The sequence below is a fragment of the Pristis pectinata genome, chromosome 1, assembly GCF_009764475.1.
Source record: "Pristis pectinata isolate sPriPec2 chromosome 1, sPriPec2.1.pri, whole genome shotgun sequence".
In the NCBI taxonomy this organism is placed as follows: domain Eukaryota; kingdom Metazoa; phylum Chordata; class Chondrichthyes; order Rhinopristiformes; family Pristidae; genus Pristis; species Pristis pectinata.
Genome location: NC_067405.1, coordinates 16,033,433 through 16,054,031, shown reverse-complemented (window position 1 = coordinate 16,054,031; position 20,599 = coordinate 16,033,433). Strand labels below are relative to the sequence as shown.

Here is a 20,599-nt window from a genome sequence, read left to right as displayed (position 1 = left end):
TTCATTCTATTGGTCATTTTTCACTTCTCCCTTATGCTCTGGGGGGAAGGTGGATGGTCAGGTGTGGTACAACTGGGAATGGAACCTGCATGCAAGAGCTGAATTTGAGGCGAGGGCTACGGAGTAACTGTGGCCCTCTGCACCTCCATCCCCATCATTGCTTCCTCCATGCTCTGACTGAAACAGTTTTCCTCTTTACCACACTCACTAACTCCAAACCCCCAGCCCCTAAATATCCACCTATTACCTGCACTACCTTCACAATCAATGTACTCTTTCTCTTGGTCCACTGTTACTCACCCCCAGTGCTCAGGTAACTATCGACAGCTTCTAAGTTCAACAGATCGTAAAGAAAATTAACATTTAATAAACAGCATATATTCCGTCAACCTCACTTTAATATACCTTTTGAAGTGAAAGGGACACTAAAACTACAACACCGTTGTGTCAGCAGAACATTAATTTCTGTCTCTCGCACATGCCTAGACAGCATTAAACAAGTTTAGCTCAGTTTTCTGGGAATTGATATAAATCCAGGGGAAGGCTGAGACCCTCAAGCTAAAAAGGAATAAAGCATTGAGAGGACAGAATTCAATGGACAACTTTAACTAAAGTTGTGTAAAATGTATTCTCTTGACTTACAATAAAGTAAGGTTATTTGGACCTCGCACTCAACATCAGCAAGACAAAGAAATTGATTATGGACTTCAGAATCAGAATCAGAATCAGGATTATTATCACTGAAATATGTTGTTTTGCAGCAGCAGTACGGTGCAAGACATAAAAATTACTATAAATTACAAAAATAAATAAATAGTGCAAAAGAGGAATAACGAGGTAGTGTTCAGGGGTTCATGGACCATTCAGAAATCTGATGGCGGAGGGGACGAAGCTGTTCCTGAAACATTGAGTGTGGGTCTTCAGGCTCCTTTACCTCCTCCCCAATGGTAGTAATGTGAAGAGGGCATGCCCTGGGTGGTGAGGGTCCTTAATAATGGATGCCACCTTCTTGAGGCACTGCCTCTCGAAGATGTCCTCAAAGGCAGGGAGGGTGGTGTCCATGATGGAGCTGGCTGAGTCTACAACTCTCTGCAGCCTCTTTCGATCCTGCGCATTGGAGCCTCCATACCAGGCGGTGATGCAACCAGTCAGAATGCTCTCCACCATACACCTGTAGAAATTTGCAAGAATCTTTGGTGACATACCAAATCTCCTCAAACTCCTAACGATTGCATCAATGTGTTGGCCCAGGATAGATCCTCTGAGACGTTGACACCAAGGAACTTGAAGTTGCTCACCCTTTCCACCGCTGACCCCTCAATGAGAACTGGTGTGTGTTCTCCTGACTTCCCCTTCCTGAAGTCCACACTCAATTCCTTGGTCTTGCTGACATTGAGTGCAAGGTTGTTGTTGTGACACCACTCAACCAGCCAATCTATCTCACTCCTGTACGCCTCCTCATCACCATCTGAGATTCTGCCAACAACAGTGGGGTCATTGGTGAATTTACAGATGGCGCTTGAGCTGTGCCTAGCCACACAGTCATGAGTGTAGAGAGAGTAGAGCAGTGGGCTAAGCACACATCCCTGAAGTGCGCCTGTGTTGATTGTCAGCGAGGAGGAGATATTACTACCGATCCGTACTGACTGTGGTCTCCCGATAAGGAAGTTGAGGATCCAGTTGCAGAGAGAAGTACAGAGACCCAGGTTCTGAAGCTTATTGATTAGTACTGAGGGGATGATAGTGTTGAATGCCAAGCTGTAATCGATAAACAGCAGCCTGACATAGGTTTTGCTGTTGTCTAGGTGCTCCAAAGCCAGGTGGAGAGCCAGGGAGATTACGTCCACTGTAAACTTGTTGTGGCAGTAGGCAAATTGCAGCGGGTCCAGGTCCTTGCTCAGGTAGGAGTTAATTCTAGCCATGACCAACCTTTTAAAGCACTACAACACAGTAGATGTGAGTGCGACCGGGTGATAGTCGTTGAGGCAGCTCACCCTGCTCTTCTTGGACACTGGTATGATTGATGCCCTTCTGAAGCAGGTGGGAACCTCCGAATGCAGCAGTGGCCTCTCACGGGCCGTACCGGGACTCCTTGTGGGGAAGTCAGGAGAACACACACTAGTCCTCATTGAGGAGTCAGTGGTGGGGAGGGTGAGCAATTTCAGGTTCCAGGGTGTCAACATCTCAGAGGATCTCTCCTGGGCAGAACACACTGATGCAATGATAAGGAAGGCATGACATCAGCTCTACTTCATTAGGAGATTCGGTATGTCACCAAAGATTCTTGAAAATTTCTATAGATGTACGGTGCAGAGCATTCTGATTGGTTGCATCACCGCCTGGTCTGGAGGCTCCAATGCACAGGATCGCAAGAGGCTGCAGAGAGTTGTAGACTCAGCCAGCTCCATCACGGGCACAACCCTCCCCACCAGAGGTGGTGCCTCAAGAAGGTGGCATCCATCACTAAGGACCCTCACCATCCGGGACATGCCGTCTTCGCGTTACTACCATCGGGGAGGAGGTACAGGAGCCTGAAGACCCACACTCAACAACTTAGAAACAGCTTCTGCCCCTCCACCATCAGATTTCTAAACGATCCATGAACCCAGGAACACTACCTCATTATTCCTTTTGTTTGCACTATTTATTTTATTTTTGTAATTTATAGTAATTTTATGTCTTTGCACTGTACTGCTGCCGCAAAACAACAAACTTCATGTCATATAAGTCAATGATAATAAATCTGATTCTGATTTAAGAAAGCTGAATTACTTTAGAAAAGGATGAAAACAATGATTGATTTGTCCAAAGTGGCTGTCAGACTTTACATGCATGGATTAATCAGTATAAATGAGCAAACACATATCCATTTATCCCACAGTGGCAGATTACTAATGACATTTTACCTGGTGGATAATGTTGACCCCAAGGAACTTTGAGCTGTAGTGGAAGATGGGATTGGAAAGAGTGTAGGTTCAGCAACTGGTTTTACTACCTTCGTGGCAGATGAGGCATCACGACTGAAAACTCCATTTGCAACGACCCCTCCCTATATTAAAACCAATAAACAAAAATAAACACAAGAACCAGCTCAACATTTCTTTCATGAAGTTGACATGAGATTTGAAATTTAACAGAAATTTGGTTGGAGAGGATTATAGAATAACCTTCCATACAGCACTGATGAAACTCATTTAGAACTTCTATGATGAATGCTCTCCACTTGCCTGTTGAGTATAGTTCCAATGCTCAAGTGGCTTGACATCATCCACCCAAAGTGACCTGGTTAGTTGGCACCCCATTCACCTTCTTAAACGTTCGTTCACTCCACCGCTCGTGCACTGTGGCTGCAATGTGGACTGTCTACATGGCAATTACTTGCCTTAAAGCTACTCTAATAACTGCTCCCAAAAGTGGGACTTCCACCGTCCATAAGGACAACAGCAGCGGGTGTCAGTGAATACCACCATTTGTAGGTCCTCCCCCAAGTCACATGTGATTCTTACTTGGAAATAAATCACCAGTCCTTCATCATTACTGGGTCAAAATCTGGAATTCCCTGCCAATAGGCATTGTTGGCATTACCTCCACTGGTAGGACCTTGGCAAGGGCAATGACCAATAAATAATGTGTTTGCTGGCAAAAGCCACGTACCAAGAACAGAATAAGCGAAGAAAAAGAAGAACCACTTGTACCTACCAGCGGGCTGGGATCAGTGAAGTCAATCAGATTCTCACTCAGTGCCGACAGCAGATTGTCCAGGTCCTCAGCAATGTCCTGCAGACACAACAGAAAGCCTCATGGTCAAGGGCAGAGAGGTAAACCAGTAGAACCGGGCCCCAGCATATTGTGACCAAGGAAGGGGCTTCTTGGTCCCAACTCTGCCACTTTGGGAGGGGAGAAGGCAAGGCTCCCTCCCGCCCCCAATGGTGACCGTTGAAGATGGTGAACCACGGTGATGAGGGAAAGGTGTCCCAGGACATGATGTGCATACTCTGGAGTAGCGATGGCAACAGGCCTATCAGCAAATCATCTATTGCAATATTCATGCCAGAGAAATTGAAATATAAAAGGAAAGATACAAGTTAAACTGAAAGAACCAATTAACTGTGGGCCTTGGTCTCAGCTGCCCATGCCTCCCATGCCTCACCAGAAGTTTTTGTCACCTGTCAACTTCACTTCTAACATTCAACTTGTACACAAGTTCTGCTCGTAACATCCTACCGTATACCCTGATCATGCACATCCCACTGATTCAAACAGGGTAAATGCAGAAAATCTGAAACATAGAGAATGTAGCTGTGGGCCAAGATCTGGAGTTAGTGTTTCAGACTGGAGACCTTTCATCAGAACAGTCTTGATGAATGATCTCCAACATGAAACAAATCTCAATTCTGGCTAAAAATGTAAACCTTGTATTCTTTGGAGTTTAGAAGAAAGAGGGATGATCTCATTGAAGCATTTAAGAGGTTATGACAAGGCAGATGCTAAGATGTTTCCACTAATGGGAGTATCTCGAACAAGGGGACTTGGTTACAAGATTAGGGAGCAGTCATTTAAGACTGAGGTGCATAGGGATTTCTCCTTATAAAGAGTGGTGAATCTATGGAATTCTTCAGTCAGAGGATTGTGGTTGACACAACACAGGTATTTAAGGGGGGGGGGGGTGGATAAATGCTTGGAAGATTAGCAAGATAAGGACTGTGGCAAACTCGTACAGAATAAGCAGTTGAAGCCTGGCACAGATAAACCGTGAAAATATTGAATGGTGAGGCAGGCTTGATGTGGCTTACTCCTGTGCCTATTTTTTTTTAAAGAGTCATACGTCTTCTGTGCATTTTCATTAATGCTCCCTGGTCTGTTGAACACTGGGCATTTTATCTAATTTTTATCATCCCCATGTCCCCCTCAACCACCTTCTCCTCTTGTGCATCTTGTGCTTGTAATCGCATCTTTCAGGGAATGCACACAGCCGTATTTCTATCACCCCATCTAATATGTACCTTCTGCTCTCGAATCTGCAAAGCTGTATAGCCACCGTGAGACTTTAACCCCCAGTGGCAAATCAGCAAGTAGGCAAAGTTTCAGAATAAGTGGTCACCCATTTAAGGCAGACTGTACATTCAAGGGTGGACTGGCAAGCAACAGAAGGGCCAGGCAATAACCATTTTCAACAGAAGGGAGTTCTACCAACTGCTCTTGACATTTGATTGGCATTGGAATCACCAAATCCTCCACCATCAATACCCTGGCAGTCACCATTCACCAGAAACACAACTGGACCAGCTACGTAATTACTGCAGCTTCACGACCAGGTCAGTGGGTGGGCATCTTCGGGGGAGTGAGTCACATCCTGACACCCCATATCCTTACTACCACCTACCAGTCACGAATAAGGAGCACAATGGAATACTTCACATTGCCTGGATGAGTGTAACACCAACAACTCTCAAGAAGTTCAAAGGACAAAGCAGTTCATTTGATCAGTGTGCCACCCTAAACGTTCATTCCCTCCACCATCAGTACACAGTAGCTGCACTGTGTACCACCTACAAAGACATTGCAGTCACACACCAAGGCTACTCTGACACAACCTCCCAATACTCTGGCCTCCAACACCAGGAAGGCATGAAACATCACTACCTGCAGGTTCCCCTCTAAATCATCCACTATCCTCATTTGGAAATATATTGCTGTTCCTTCATCATCGCTGGGTCTAAATCCTGGAACTCCGTCTCTAACACTGTGGGAGTACCTTCACCAGAAGGATTGTAGCAGTTCAAGGCAATGACTCACCACCACTGCCTTAAAAAAAGTTTCAGAATAAGTGGTCACCCATTTAAGACAGACTCTACATTCAAGGATGGACTGATAACTAGCAAGCAAATCTGAGTTTTTCTTAGCATGGTAGAATAGGACTGAAAGCGAGTTTCTTTGAAACAGCAATGTTAGGACCACATCTGGAGTAATGCATTCAATTCTGGCTGCCCGATCATGGGAAGAATGTGGAGGCTTTGGAGAGGTCGCAGAAGAGGTTTACTAGGATACTGCCTGGATTAGAGGGCACATGCTATAAGGAGAGGTTGGACAAACTTGGTTTGTTTTCTCTGGAGCGGCGGAAGCTGAGGGGAGACCTGACAAAAGTTTATAAAATTATGAGAGGTGTTACACAAACATCTACTCTATCTCTGCCTCATGGTGTCATTGGGACATCTCAAAGTGCTTCAAACATAAGCAATGATTCTCTTTTGATGCTGCCAACCAGTCAAATAACAACAGTTTGAACTGGGCTGGGGCGTCACTGTATTTCAGAGTTTGTGTTTACATGAGATCAAAGACTAATTACACAGTCATTGACTATCCCCTCAAATCATCAGAAGTGCAGATAGTATTTTTGATACATGCAATCATGGACCACATTGTGTATACTTAAAATCATTAAATATCATTTCGCTGCAGTAAATAAGTAACTCCAGATAGTCAAAATTACATTATCAGACAACACTAGAAAAAGAACACAATGTGAACAAGAAATTAATAACTGCAAACTTGAGTTCAATTCCTGAGATTGTGAAGAGTTGGAGAACTGGCTGAATTTTAAAGCCTTGTCCAGCAAGAACTGAAATCCTATTTTCAACAGGTACTTTTCAGAAAAGAGGGATATGGAAATAATGCAGGCAGGTGGGATTAGCATAGATAGGCATGCTGGTTGATATAGAAGCAGTAGGCCAAAGGCCCAGAGGGATCTTGGGGGCCAAGTCCATACCTCCCTGAAAGTGGCTACACAGGTTGATAGGGTTGTAAAGGTGGTGTACGGCATGTTTATCTTATTAGTCGAGGCATTGTTCAAGAGTCAGGAAGTCGTATTGCAGCTTTATAAAACTCTGGTTGGGTCACATCTGGAGTATTGCATTCATTTCTGGTCACCCCATTATGGGAAGGATGTGGAAGCTTTGGAGAGGGTGCAGAAGAGGTTTACCAGGATGCTGCCTGGATTAGAGGGAATATGCTATAAGGAGAGGTTGGACAAACTTAGGTTGTTTTCTCTGGAGCGGCAGAGGCTGAGGGGAGACCCAATAGTAGTTTATAAAATTATGAGAGGCACAGATATAGTAGACAGCCAGTATCCTTTTCTCCCCCAGGGTCGAAATGTCTAATGCTGGAGGGCATGCACTTAACGTGAGAGGGGAAAAGTTCAAAGGAGATGTGTGGGCAAGTTTTTTTTCCCCCCCACAGAGAGTGGTGGATGCCTGGAGTGTGCTGCCTGTGGGTGGTGGTGGAGGCAAATATGATAGAGACTCTTAGACAGGCACATGAATGGAGGGATATGGACCATGTGCAGGTAGAAGGGATTAGTTTAGTTTGGTGTCAATAGATTAATTAGGTCAGTACAACATCATGGGCTGAAAGGCCTGCTTTCGTGCTGCATTGTTTTATATTTCATGCTATACAACTCTATAAAATCATGCTGGGTATTGGGTTTCCCAAAATGTCAGTCCACAGAGGGCATAGCACAGGGGTCAAATTATATTCTCCAAACCCTGACAGCTCAAGTCCATTCTATTTAATTTTTAAAAAAAAATATGGGGTTTGAATATAGCTTTAGCAACGAGACCTTAGGTCCTGGATTATGGTGCACAGTAGCACACTGGTCAAATTACTGGACGAGCAGCCAGAGTTATGGACCACTGACAGGAGTTCAAATCCCACCATGGCAACTGGGGGATTTAAATACAAGTGATTAAAACAGCTGGAGTTAGAAATGATAAGCAGAAAACTACTGCATCATCATTCATTACAGCTCATAACTCTTTCACCTAAACTTGAACCTTAATTGGTTCACTCTTAACTGCCTCCATAGCTCTGGGGAAACAGATGACGGATAAAGAAAAGTGAGCATTTTTCCACATCCTGTGAGCAGGCTTTAAATATCAGTTAGTACAAACTACTTGCTATAAATTGGATTTAACTTTACATGTGAGCATAGAGTTCCACAGTGGAGTACGGATGCTCCTAAACAGGTTTTGACCACTTCCAAAGCAGAATACGAAGAGTTTTAATCCAGCCTTAAATTAGGACCAACTGAAAAAGGGACAGGGAAGTTGGCAATTTTTCCCTTAATTTAAAAAATTCAATAGATAAGAATGGTTCTCGAAGTTTTGTAGGGAATAGGGCAAAAAACTGCATCAGCATTTGGCAGCTACATTCCAAGATAGAGCAAGTAATGTCTTTGTCTGGTATAAGATATCTTTCTAGTCACATGTACATCGAAACACAATGTGAAATGCATCTTTTGTGTAGAATGTTCTCAAGGCAGCCCGCAAGTGTTGCCACTCTTCCATAGCATGCCCTCAGCTTCCCAACCCGTACATCCTTGGAATGTGGGAGGAAACTAGAGCACCCGGAGGAAACCCACGCAGTCACGGGCAGAACGTACAAACTCCTTAAAGACAGCGGTCAGAATTGAACCTGGGTTGCTGGCACTGTAGTAGCGTTATGCTAACCGCTACCCTATCGTGGTAGAATTGTCACATAATGAACAGTAGATGCCTGGAGACCAAAGGGCAAAATGTTTCACTAATCTCAACAGTTAGCAGGATGAATGGTACAATTCAATCAGAGATAAAGGGAAGAATTTAAGCAAGCACTCAATCACCCCAGTTCTCTCTGTTTTACAAACTCGAGTCTACTTGGGCAATTCCACCTGATTCTATTTAAGATGGTTGGTGTTTTGAATCCCAGTATAATCTATCCTCACCTTACCAAGGAATCTGCTGGAGCGCTGATAAAAAAATTCGAAGGACGCCAGTGCTTCAAACAAGGTTGCTTGCTCTACTCTACGACTACTTACACCCCATGTACACGTAATGCCATCACTGTGTTATCTGATCACAACTCATCTACACACAGTTTCCTGTATAGAACAGCACAGGTCAGGGGAACAGTATGATTCTGCTCTGGAATAAGAAAACTCCTTTGACACTGAGAAAGCTGAGCAGGCGGAGAGTGAGGAGATTCTTTGGGCAAAGGAAGACCCATTTGTTGACAAACATTGAATTTGAATGTATAAAATGTTCAGTGTTCACTGCCAATCAAATGGCAGATTGGTATTGGTATTGTCACTTGTATCAAGGTACAGTGAAAAACTCGCCTTGCATACCGTCCGTACAGGTCAATTCATTACACAGTACATTGAGGTAGTACAGGGTAAAAACAACAACAGAATACAGAATAAAATGTCACAGCTACAGAGGAAGTGCAGTGTATGTAGACAATAAGGTGCAAGTTCACAACAAGGTAGATTGTGAAGTCAAGAGTCCATCTCATTGTATAAGGGACCTGTTCAATAGTCTTATAACAATGGGATAGAAGCTGTCCTTGAGCCTGGTGGTATGTGCCCTCAGGCTCCTGTATCTTATGCCTGATGGGAGAGGGGAGAAGAGAGAATGTCCTGGGTGGGTGGGGTCTTTGATTATGCTGGCTGCTTCGCCAAGGCAGCGAGAGGTAAAGACTGAATCCAAAGAGGGGAGGCTGGTTTCTGTGATGTGCTGGGCTATGTCCACAACTCTCTGCAGTTTCTTGTGGTCCCAGGCAGAGCAGTTGCCATACCAAGCCGTGATGCATCCAGATAGGATGCTTTCTATGGTGCATCGGTAAAAGTTGATGAGTGTCAAAGGGGACAGGCCAAATTTCTTTAGCCTCCTGAGGAAGTAGAAGCACTGGTGAGCTTTCTTGGCCGTGGATTCTACAGTACGTGGTTGTACCAGGACAGGCTATTGGTGATGTTCATTCCAAGGAACATAAAGCTCTCAACCCTCTCGACCTCAGCACCATTGATGTAGACAGGTGCATGTGCACCGTCCCCTTTCCTGAAGTCAATGGCCAGCTCTTTTGTTATGCTGACATTGAGGGAAAGGTTGTTGTCATGATACCATGTCACTAAGCTCACTATCTCCTTCCTGTGCTCCGACTCATCGTTATTTGGATACAGCCCACTACGGTGGTATCATCTGCAAACTTGTAGAGTTGGAGTCAGAGCAGAATCAGGCCACACAGTCACGAGTGTATAGGGAGTAGAGTAGAGGGCTGAGGACGCAGCCTCGTGGGGCACCAGTGTTGAGAATAATTGTGCTGGAGGAGTTGCTGCCTATCCTCGCTGATTGCAGTCTGTTAGTCAGAAAGTCAAGGATCCAAGTCAAGGGAAAAAACTGGGATTTGGCCTGGATTTAAACAGGGAAACTCTCATTTGTCTCCAGCATCAAGGTGATCAGAGGTCAGATTTCACCAGTCAATAACTCACACTAACATGGATAAATACCCATGACTATAGAAAAGCAAAATGTTCCCTTTTCCACCTTAACAAGATCTGGCTCGTGAGTTATACCCTCACAGACAAACAGTCATTGTCCAGTGGTTTGTGAAGAAATGGACAGCCAAAGGCATTGAACAACCAGGGAACAACAGAGAACATGCCTCAAAACTACTTTAGGGGGTCATAGAGTCATACAGCACAGAAACAGGCCCTTCGGCCCAACTGGTCCATGCCAACCAAGATTCCCATCCAAGCTAGTTCCATTTGCCAGCATTTGGCCCATAATCTTCAACACCTTTCCTATCCATGTACCTGTCCGACTGTCTGTTTTTGAACCTGCCTCAACCACTTCCTCCAGCAGCTCATTCCACATACATAGCACCCTTTATGTAAAAAAAAGTTGCCCCTCAAGTTCCTATTAAGTCTTTCCCCAACTCTGGGAAAAAGACCAAGTGGATTCACCCTATCTATGCCCCTCATGGCTTTATCTTTCCTATAGCATTCTGAACATCTTTCCTATAGCAGGGCGACCAAAACTGAACACAATACTCAAGTGCGGCCTCACCAGCATCCTGTACAACCGCACCATGACCTCCCAACTTTTATACTCAGTGCCTTGACTTAAGAAGACCAGCATGCCAAAAGCCTTCTTCACCACCCTATCTATCTGTGACCCCACTTTCATTGAACCATGTACTTGTACTCCAAGGTCCTTCTGTTCTAAAACACACCCCAGGGCCCTGTCGTTCACTGTAAAAGTTCTACCTGGATTTGACTTTCCAAAATACAACACCTCACACTTATCTGAATTAAACTCCATTTGCCATTCCTCAGCCCACCTACTCAGCTGATCAAGATCCCCCTGCAATTTTTGATAACCTTCTTCACTGTTCACTACACCATCTATTTTAGTGTCATCTGCAAACTTACTAACCATGCCTCGTACATTCTTATCCAAATCACTGATATAGATGACAAACAACAATGGGTCCAGCACTGACCTCTGAAGCACACCACTAGTCACAGGCCTTCAGTCCGAGAAACAACCTTCCACCATCATCCTCTGCTTTCCACTATCAAGTCAATTGTCAATCCAATTAGCCAGCTCTCCTTAGGTTCCATGCAATCTAAACTTGGGAACTATAGGCCAGTAAGTCTAACATCTGTGGTAGGTATGTTACTGCAGAGAATTCTGAGGGATAAGATAAACGTACATCTGGAAAGACAGGGGTTGATTAGGGGTAGTCAGCATAGCCTTGTGCATGGGAGATCATGTCTTATGAACTTGATTGAGTTTTTTTGATGAAGTGACCAAGAAAGTCGATACACATGGTTTATATGGACTTCAGTAAGGCCTTTGATAAGGTTCCACATGGTAGGCTGCTCTGGAAGGTTAGATCGTATGGAATCCATGGAGAGCTGGCTTGGAAAGGGGTGGTTAATCCTTCCTCACCTGGATCCAAGAGCTGGTAAGCAAAGATGGATCGAGGTGAGGAGGGGTTGGTGGGCAGATGGAGTCAGGTGGGGGAGGGAAGGGTGGAGATAGCGGCAGAGGTGGGGAGGTGGCAGGTGAGAGATAAGAGGCAACAAAAGGCTGCAGATGATGGAATCTGCTGGGAAAGGGGGAGGGCAGATAAGGGAAAGGGGGAGGGCAGATGGGAACAATGGGGGGGGGGGAACCCTGTGGAAGGAGAATGTGGGTGATGGGCAGATGTGGGTGGGGAAGGGAAACTAGGAGATAAGGGGGAAGGGGGGATGGTTTGGGAAGAAGCATGTGTGTGGGAGGATCTGGGTAGATAAGAAGGAGAGAGAAAGGAAGCAGGTTACTTGAAATTGGAGAATTTAATGTTCATGCCATCAGGTTTTTAAAATTTTATTTATACAGCACGGTAACAGGCCCTTCCGGCCCAACGAGCCCGCGCTGCCCAATTACACCCATGTTAACCTAGTAACCTGTACATCTTTGGAATGTGGGAGGAAACCGGAGCACCCAGAGGAAACCCAAGCAGTCATGGGGAGAACGTACAAACTCCTTACAGACAGCGGTGGGAATTGAACCCGGGTCACTGGCGCTGTAATAGCGTTACGCTAATCGCTACGCTACCGTGTTGTAGACTACCCAGGCAGAATATGAGGTACTGTTCTTCTAGTTTGGGTTTGGCCTCGCCCTGGCAGTGGAGGAGGCTGACAGAGAGGTCAGTGTGGGAATGGGGAGGGGCATTAAAATGGCTGGCAACCGGGGGCCCAGAATGGCCACTACGGACAGAGCACAGGTAACCGGCAAAACAGTCACCTAGTCTGCACTTGTTCTCACCAACGCAGAGGCTAATGCAGCGACGTTTCAGAGGTTATAGTACATGATACACAAGGTTCTTTAAAGACAGATAATATATCCAATACACTGCACTAGCATGTCACAAGAAATGGTTTAACATCAAACTGGTAAAACACAATTTGGGGGCAGTGCAATGGCAAGGCTAGTAAAGCTGCAGCCTCACAGCTCCAGTGACTCAGGTACAATCCTGATCTCCAGTGCTATTTGTGTGCAGTTTGTAAGTTTTCACAGTGCAGCACGTTAGTGTAGCAGTTAGTGTAACACTATTACAGCGCCAGCAAACTGGGTTCAATTCCGGACACTGTCTGTGAGGAGTTTGTATGTTCTTCCCGTGTGTCTGCATGGGTTTCCTCCCACATTCCAAAGACATACAGGTTAGGAAGTTATGGGCATGCTATGTTGGCACTGGAAGCAAGGTGACACTTGCGGGCTGCCACCAGCACATTCTCAGTAACGCAAAAAGATGCATTTCACTGTGTGCTTCGATGTACATGTGGCTAATAATTAATCTCACCTTATCTTGATTGCATGGGCTTCCTCCAACATCCCAAAGACATGCAGGTCAGTCGGTCAATTGATAAGATATCTTTATTAGTCACATGTACATCAAAACACACAGTGAAATGCATCTTTGCGTAGAATGTTCTGGGGACAGATAAGATCTTTATTAGTCACATGTACATCAAAACACACAGTGAAATACATCTTCTGCATAGTGATTTTGGGGGGCAGCCCACACAGACACGGGGAGAACATACAAACTCCTTACAGACAGTGGCCGGATTTGAACCCGGGTCGCTGGCGCTGTAATAGCATTACGCTAACCACTACACTAACCACTGTGAATTGTCCCTGGTGTGTAGGTGAGCGGTAGAATCGGGGAGGGGAGGATGATGGGAACGTTGGAAGAATAAGATGGGATTAATGTGTGTTTGATGGCCCAAAGACTCACTGGGGCCCAAGGACCTGCTTCCTGACTTTATGTCAAGTTGCCAATTTTGAAATACTGCAATTTCAAGACAACTCCAGCAGAGGAAGCTACCTTACCATGAGCTACACTTGATTGATTAACAACATGCAGTTTATTTAAAGGTGCAATATTTTGTAGAGGCTTTGAATTGTTTTTCATTAAAGAGGGTTCTTAAGCTTAATTTCGATCCATGAAAGCTACATACCTGAATCTATCTGACAACTGCACCAGGATCTGGAAGCTCCAGGTCAAAATCGTCATGAAAAAGGAGTGAGGGGGCAAGGATTTCAATCATTTTGCCAACTCCCTGCAATTGCAAGGAATCCAGCAGACAGTTGGGGAATTTTGTGGGGGGGTTTCCTTATTTACTTTTAACACTTTACTACAGATTTCTTTTTGATTAACAAATAGGTTAAGGGTTATGGGGAGAAGGCAGGAGAATGGGGTTGAAAAGAAATCAGCCATGATTGAATGGCAGAGCAGATGCCATAGGCCGAATGGTCTAATTCTGTTCTTATATTCTGATGGTCTAACAAAAAATGGCAAGGTGACAAGTAGGGGCAGTTGAGGTTGGTGAGGAACGTGAAAAAACATCCATTAATTAGTGTATGGGCAGGCAGGGTAGTGTAGGGGCAGGCATGGTAGTGTACTGGCTAGTCGAACGCTATTACAGCACTAGCGACTGGGTTCAATTCCGGCCACTGTCTGTAAGGAGTTTGTATGTTCTCCCCGTATCTGCATGGGTTTCCTCAGGGTGCTCCAGTTTCCTCCCACATTCCAAAGATGTACGGGTTAGGAAGCTGTGGGCATGCTACGTTGGCACCGGAAGCGTGGCAACCCCCAGAACACTCTACGCAAATGATGCATTTTACTGTGCGTTTTCATGTACATGTGACTGATAAAGAAATCTTAATTACAGCCAACCAAACAATGCCAGGGACCTGTAAAATCCTAGCAGCCCTTCTGACTAGGAAATGTATTGTCATTCATTTATGCTGGTTGCAAATACTGAACTCCCTCCTCAGCAACAGAGTGGGAGTGTCACCTTGCAGACCGCAATATGGCAGCTCACCATCCACTTTCAAGGGCAATTCGGAAAGGGTAATGAACGCTGGACTTTCTGTATCAGTGATGTCCATGTCCTGTGAATGAATTAAAATTTGAAATGTTTTCATTGCAGTGAGTTTGCTCCCAGACATGGATTGGAGTTGCTTCATGCATTGAAAATAAAATATTAATTTTTCCACAAGCTCCTACTGCCCCCTTGTGATAAAGCAGAGCAGTAGGAAGCTCCTACAACGTCTCGAAGACTGGCAGGTTTGTTGATGAATGTACACATACGAGAGCTTTGTCTGCCAACTGTAGCTCGAAGACCAAGATTGGAGCAAACTTGTTTCTGCAGCAAAGGCAGGAAAGTTTGAAGAGTTTCCCAACTGTCCTGCAGTCCAGCTCACAATGTGGTCTCTGCTTCACTGAAGAAACCAAACGCAGACTGGCTGATCACATTGCAGAACACCTCCCTTCAGTCAGCAAGAGTGACCCTGAACTTCTAGTCACCCATCAGTTTAATTCCCCATCTCACTTCCACTGTGGAATCTCTATCGTTGGGCTCTTCCACTGTTCCAAAGAAGAGCAATGCAGCCTTGAGGAACAGCAAGATGGGGTTCTTGCTGTTCCTCAAGACACATTTTCTGACTAGACACGTTAAGCCCACAGGACAACACGAAATTCAACAATTTCAGATTCACAGACTGAAAGGGAAGTCAAGATGTCATCAAATAAAAACAGAAAATGCTGGAAACACTCAGCAGTTCAGGCAACATTCATGGAAAGAGAGACAGTTAATGTTATATTTTGGAGAGCCTTCATCAGCACAGTTCTGGCCAGCTCAGTTGAAGGCTCATCAACCAGTAACATTCACTCAAATGTTCTCAGATGCTGCCTGACCTGTTGGGTATTTCCAGCATTCATTTCATATTTCCAACATCGGCAGTATTCTGCGTCTCACAACTTGTCCTTTCCACTCCCTATGTCGTCATTCACCTCTTCCTATGTACACATCCTCCAGACAGATTGCCTGCAGTTAAGAATCCTTCCCCACCCTCTCTCATTTTTGCCCCTCAGTCCCTCTTAGTTTCCACCCCATCACGGACATCCCCTGTTCGCTCCTCCCCCTTCTCTGCATAGAAATAAATACAAGCTTGTTCTCCATCTGGTTTTGAAGAAAGGTCATTGATCCAAAACATTTACTGTTTCCTTCTCCACAGATGCTGCCTGTCCTGCTGGGTGTTTCCAGTATTTTGGTTTTATTTCAGATCTTCAGCATGCGCAGTCTCCTGCTTTTCTACTTGAGAGATCACGCTGGTTTGAGATGAAAAGTGTTCACATTAATAACTTTAGCTGTCCTGATGAAGGGTCTCGACCCAAAACATCAACTGTCCATTTCCTTCCATAGATGCTGCCTGACCCGCTGAGTTCCTCCAGCACTCTGTGTGTTGCTTCACTTTAATAACAGTTACCTGTTGCTTCCTGTCTTATTGTGATGCATCAGTAAGGCATATTTAACTGGGGAAGCTCAGCCACAAAGGCAGCATGCAGTGAAGAACTGCATTGTTTGAAAATACCAACCAATGGAGGACTTCACCACATCAGCTAAGAAGTGGCTACCCTTGACGAACTACTTCAGGGGATGTAAGGCACTTTGGGATCTCCAGTTGTTATGAAAGACTGCATAAATGATAAAACATTTACCAGGATACCCGAAACATCAACCCTCTCGCTCTCTCTCTGATAAACATTTCCAGCATCGTGTCTTCGTTTCAGGTTTTCAGGATCAACAGTCATTGGTTGTTGCATTCTTTCTCATGTTCTCGAGCCTGACAACTTGGACCCGTTGCATTGTCCAAGACGTTATAGAAGAGATATCTACCTGTTCAGGTGGGCAGAAGGTTTCCTCCTTTCCCAGTGAAGAGCAGGTTGGTCTCCCAAGTACCTGGCCAACATCGACCCCTTATTCCATACTATCAAAATAGAAGTTTGGTCATTGTCATATTGTCAAGCTTGCAAGCCCTCCTGTAAACACACTGGCTTCTCCAGGTCCCTACAAAGCAGTAACTATTCTTTCAAAAAACCCTCTGGAGATGAGAATTGCTTTAGAAATGCAAGTTTGTCTTACCTTTAGAGCTGGAAGCTCATTGGCTGACTCGGTGGTTGCCGAAGCAGAAGGAATGGTTGGAACTTCACAGTTTGGATCTGCCTCCTCCTCATTTTGATCATCACTGTAAAGAAATAGGGAGAGGAGACTCCATGAGTGCTACCTACTGTGGTTCGTCCTATGGAACCACAACACCTAAGCAATCAGCCTTCCTCATTAAAAAAGTCTATGTTCAGAAGGACCAGTCAGATTAAGGTCAAGCTTCAATGTTCAGCATCTTTCCGCATTATCCTCAGCAATCTTTGCCACGGGTAAAACCTGCTTTATCCAATAAAGATCCAACATTTTAATACAAATAGAGGAACACAACAAAGAGCCTACTTAAAGGACTGCAGATGCTGGAATCCAGATGAAAAACACAATGATGCTGGAGGAACTCAGCAGGCCAGGCAGCATCCGTGGAGAGAAGCAGGCGGTCAACATTTCAGGTCAGGACCCTTCCTCAGGACTGAAGATAGGAAAAGGGGAAGCCCAATATATAGGAGGGAAAAGCAGAGCAGTGATAGGTGGACAAAAGAGGGGAGGTGAGGTGGGCACAGGGTGGTGATAGCTAGATGCAGGTAAGAGACAGTGACAGGCAGGTGCGGGGGAGGAGGGGAGAGCAGATCCACCGGGGGATGGGTCAAGAGGTAAGGAGAGAAGGGGAAAAAAATGAAAAAAGAGAGTAGAAAGAGAGATAGGCTAGGAAAGGGAAGAAGCATGGGGGGGGGGGGGGGGGGGGGGGGGGTGGGATTATCTAAGGTGGGAGAATTCAATATTCATGCTGTTAGGCTGCAAGGTTCCAAGACGGAAAATGAGGTGCTGCTTCTCCAGTTTGCACTTGGAATTCTCCTGGCAGTGGAGGAGGCTGAGGACTGACATATCAGTGATAATGTGGGAGGGGGAGTTGAAGTGACTGACAACGGCTCGTTTCAGTGATAGTGTGGGATGCCTACTTAGTTCAAGACAAAGGCAAAAAATCCACCTCACAATTGGACTAAGCCATTCTACTTTACTAACATATTAGGCTGGGAGATGAACTCCTGACATGAGCAGAGCTTTCAATCATTTTAGCTTTGTTCAAATTTATTAAGATATAAAATAATAGTAACTTCATGACATGTTTAAATAAAATGAAATTTGGTTTTCACGAAGCTGTGCTCACAACACAGTCATCAAAGGGGAAATTAGTGCCTAACTGAGCTAGCAGAGAATCCCAAAGGATTGGGCAGAATATCTGTCTACACTTTGGCCTGTGGTACTTCACGGCGTAAGACTAGTGTGCCGTATAACTCCAGTAGCTTCAATGACCAGCAAGTCAAAATTCTCCCAAGAACATTTTCTCTCACACTTATTTACAAGACCTTAGTCTTTGTGGGTCTTCAATGAACTAACATCAGCAGCTACATGGGTCACGTTACAGCATCCCCTTATCTGGCTCATGTCTAGATTTGCTCTGAATTTCCTGATGATAAATAATGCAAAATATAATAACCAATACCCTCTTACTTTAAAACATTATTTATATTCCAGATGTTGCAAAGGTTGCATATTAGGTATCAATGAACAATGGTATAAAGCTGTATTTGTTATCACACCCTGGTTATTACAGTTTAACTTGAAATCAGAACAAGTTTCTGCCAGTTTTAATCTGATGGTACCAAGCAATATTATTTAATTTTAAATACAGGATTGGGTAGATTTGTTTGGAATTTGCTCATGGCATCAGGTTTGTACATCAGAACTGGGTGTCATTCTGTTGTGAAGCTACCATGGGCCACAAAATCTTCTAAAGTTGACTTAAACACAGGGCGAGGTCGCAGTTTAAATGCAGATTAAAATGTGTCCATTAATATTGGACTGCAAACTAATAAGTGGATTCCTGTTCCCTTTATTGAAGCTTCTCTTTACATCTGTTTCAAAGTTAGACACCCTGTAATGTGATGCCAGGTTTTGCGAGACATGGTATGGATTTTTATTTTATGTCGTAGGTTATAATTCAAGAGAAATTGCAACCAATTCAGAAGTCATGGAGGTGAGAAGCCGTGACAATTGGCAACTATGACAGAACGGATGAACGGCAGAACCCATTGGATACTCATACATGTGCCTGTAGCAGTTATGCTATTAGTGCCAGAGACCCGGGTTCAATTCCAGCCACTGTCTGCAAGGAGTTTGTATGTTGTCCCCGTGTCTGCGTGGGTTTCCTCTGGGTGCTCCGGTTTCCTCCCACATTCTAAAGACGTACGGGTTAGGCAGTTGTGGGCATGCTATGTTGGCGCCAGAAGAGTGGCGACACTTACGGGCCGCCCCCAGAACACTACTCAAAAGATGCATTTCACTGTGCATTTCAATGTACATGTGACTTATCTTATCTTAGCAAACATCTGCATTCAATATTCACATGTTGCATCAGTGCCGAAATGGAACAGATGGGCCAAATGGCCTTCTGTAAATCCTACACCATCTATTTATGCCCAGATGTGCTCTGTTTGTGACCTACAGGATACAGACCAAGTGCTGAAAGGCTGGAGTATTAGATTGGGTCGCATTTGTTCAATTGTCATGAACACCATGGGTTAAATGGTGCAAGTTTTCTATGATTCAATTCTATTCTCTATGGCTGACCGAGCCTCTGCTTCTACCAATCTGTGTTGAATGACAGCAGCCGGTTTACTTCCAATTCACAATTACCTAATTGTTTGCTCCTTCACTGTTCCGTTTGTCTTTATTTAAGGTCCTCATTCTTCCAGCAAACTTTATGCCTTCATTTAAAAACAATATAATGGGGTAACTGATATGGAAAGACTTAACTTTGTTCTTTTTTAATGCAACAATAATGTGCTAAAAGTGATGCAAGACTCTTCTTCCCCTTCCACCCAGAAACAGTTTGCCTCACACTTTCATTCATAACTTGAGTGCCCCAAATAATGAAGCTTAACCGGAGGTGAGAGTCGAGTTGGAGGAGGGGGCCAAAGGTCTTGTGGTCAAGTTGGTCCACATTGACAGGTCTGGCACTGTGCACTTAGAATCTAATGCAGGCTGCAAGACAGGCACTGCAATTTGTTGCCTCAACCACATACTGTAATGTCCCACTTGGCTCCACAATTATCACACTAAATGTCATCGTGCTTTGGGACACTAAGGATATGAAAAATGCTATCGAAATGAAATTCTTTCTTGACACTAAGTGTTACATGAAAGAAAAATACTATGGATGCTAAAAATCTTTTTAAAAAAGCAGAATTGCCTATTGAGTACATCAACAAGTTCTGATGAAAGGTCTTCAAGTAGAAACGTTAATTCTATTTCATTATACTCGTCTCTGGAATTGCAAGGTTCATCTCTTCCAAATTAAAGATTTTAGTCAGAATTTTAGTTCCAAACGTCACTTTCTGTATTGCCAATCTCACCATCTCCTATAAACATCATAGAAACTCATAAATACATGTCAAAACCATTAACATTTAACTATGGCTCAACAAAGAACTCTGTCCAAACCTCACTGTGTAAAATAAATTCAGACCTCTCCTCAAGTGCAGATTTAGCTTTAAACTGAATCGCACCTTAAGCAAAGAGTCATGAAATCCGGCCATTGTGCAGGGGATAAGTGATCTTTTCAAAGCATCTAAATTCAAAAGCATTACAAAAAAATAGCTGGGAAGTTGTAGTTGTACATCCCAGTTATGGCAGAGTGTGTTCAACAGTCCTGGTAGAGTCATGGTTTTGCTCCTCATCCAACAGCTGTTCGAACCATAAGCCATAACTCTCCAGACATCAGACCAAAGT

General features: G+C 44.4%; 1 protein-coding gene across 2 annotated transcripts in view; it reads right to left on the bottom strand.

Annotated features, from left to right (window-relative positions):
• Nucleotides 1-20,599, bottom strand: part of epb41l5 (erythrocyte membrane protein band 4.1 like 5) — a 158,428-nt gene that overhangs the window by 8,605 nt on the left and 129,224 nt on the right. For both annotated transcript variants that reach the window (XM_052010850.1, XM_052010859.1), the window contains 3 exons: nucleotides 16,793-16,895; nucleotides 3,700-3,777; nucleotides 2,907-3,049 (listed from right to left, as the gene is read on the bottom strand). In XM_052010850.1, coding sequence (XP_051866810.1) covers nucleotides 2,907-3,049; nucleotides 3,700-3,777; nucleotides 16,793-16,895 — 324 coding nt within the window. The remainder of the gene's footprint in view (nucleotides 1-2,906; nucleotides 3,050-3,699; nucleotides 3,778-16,792; nucleotides 16,896-20,599) is intronic.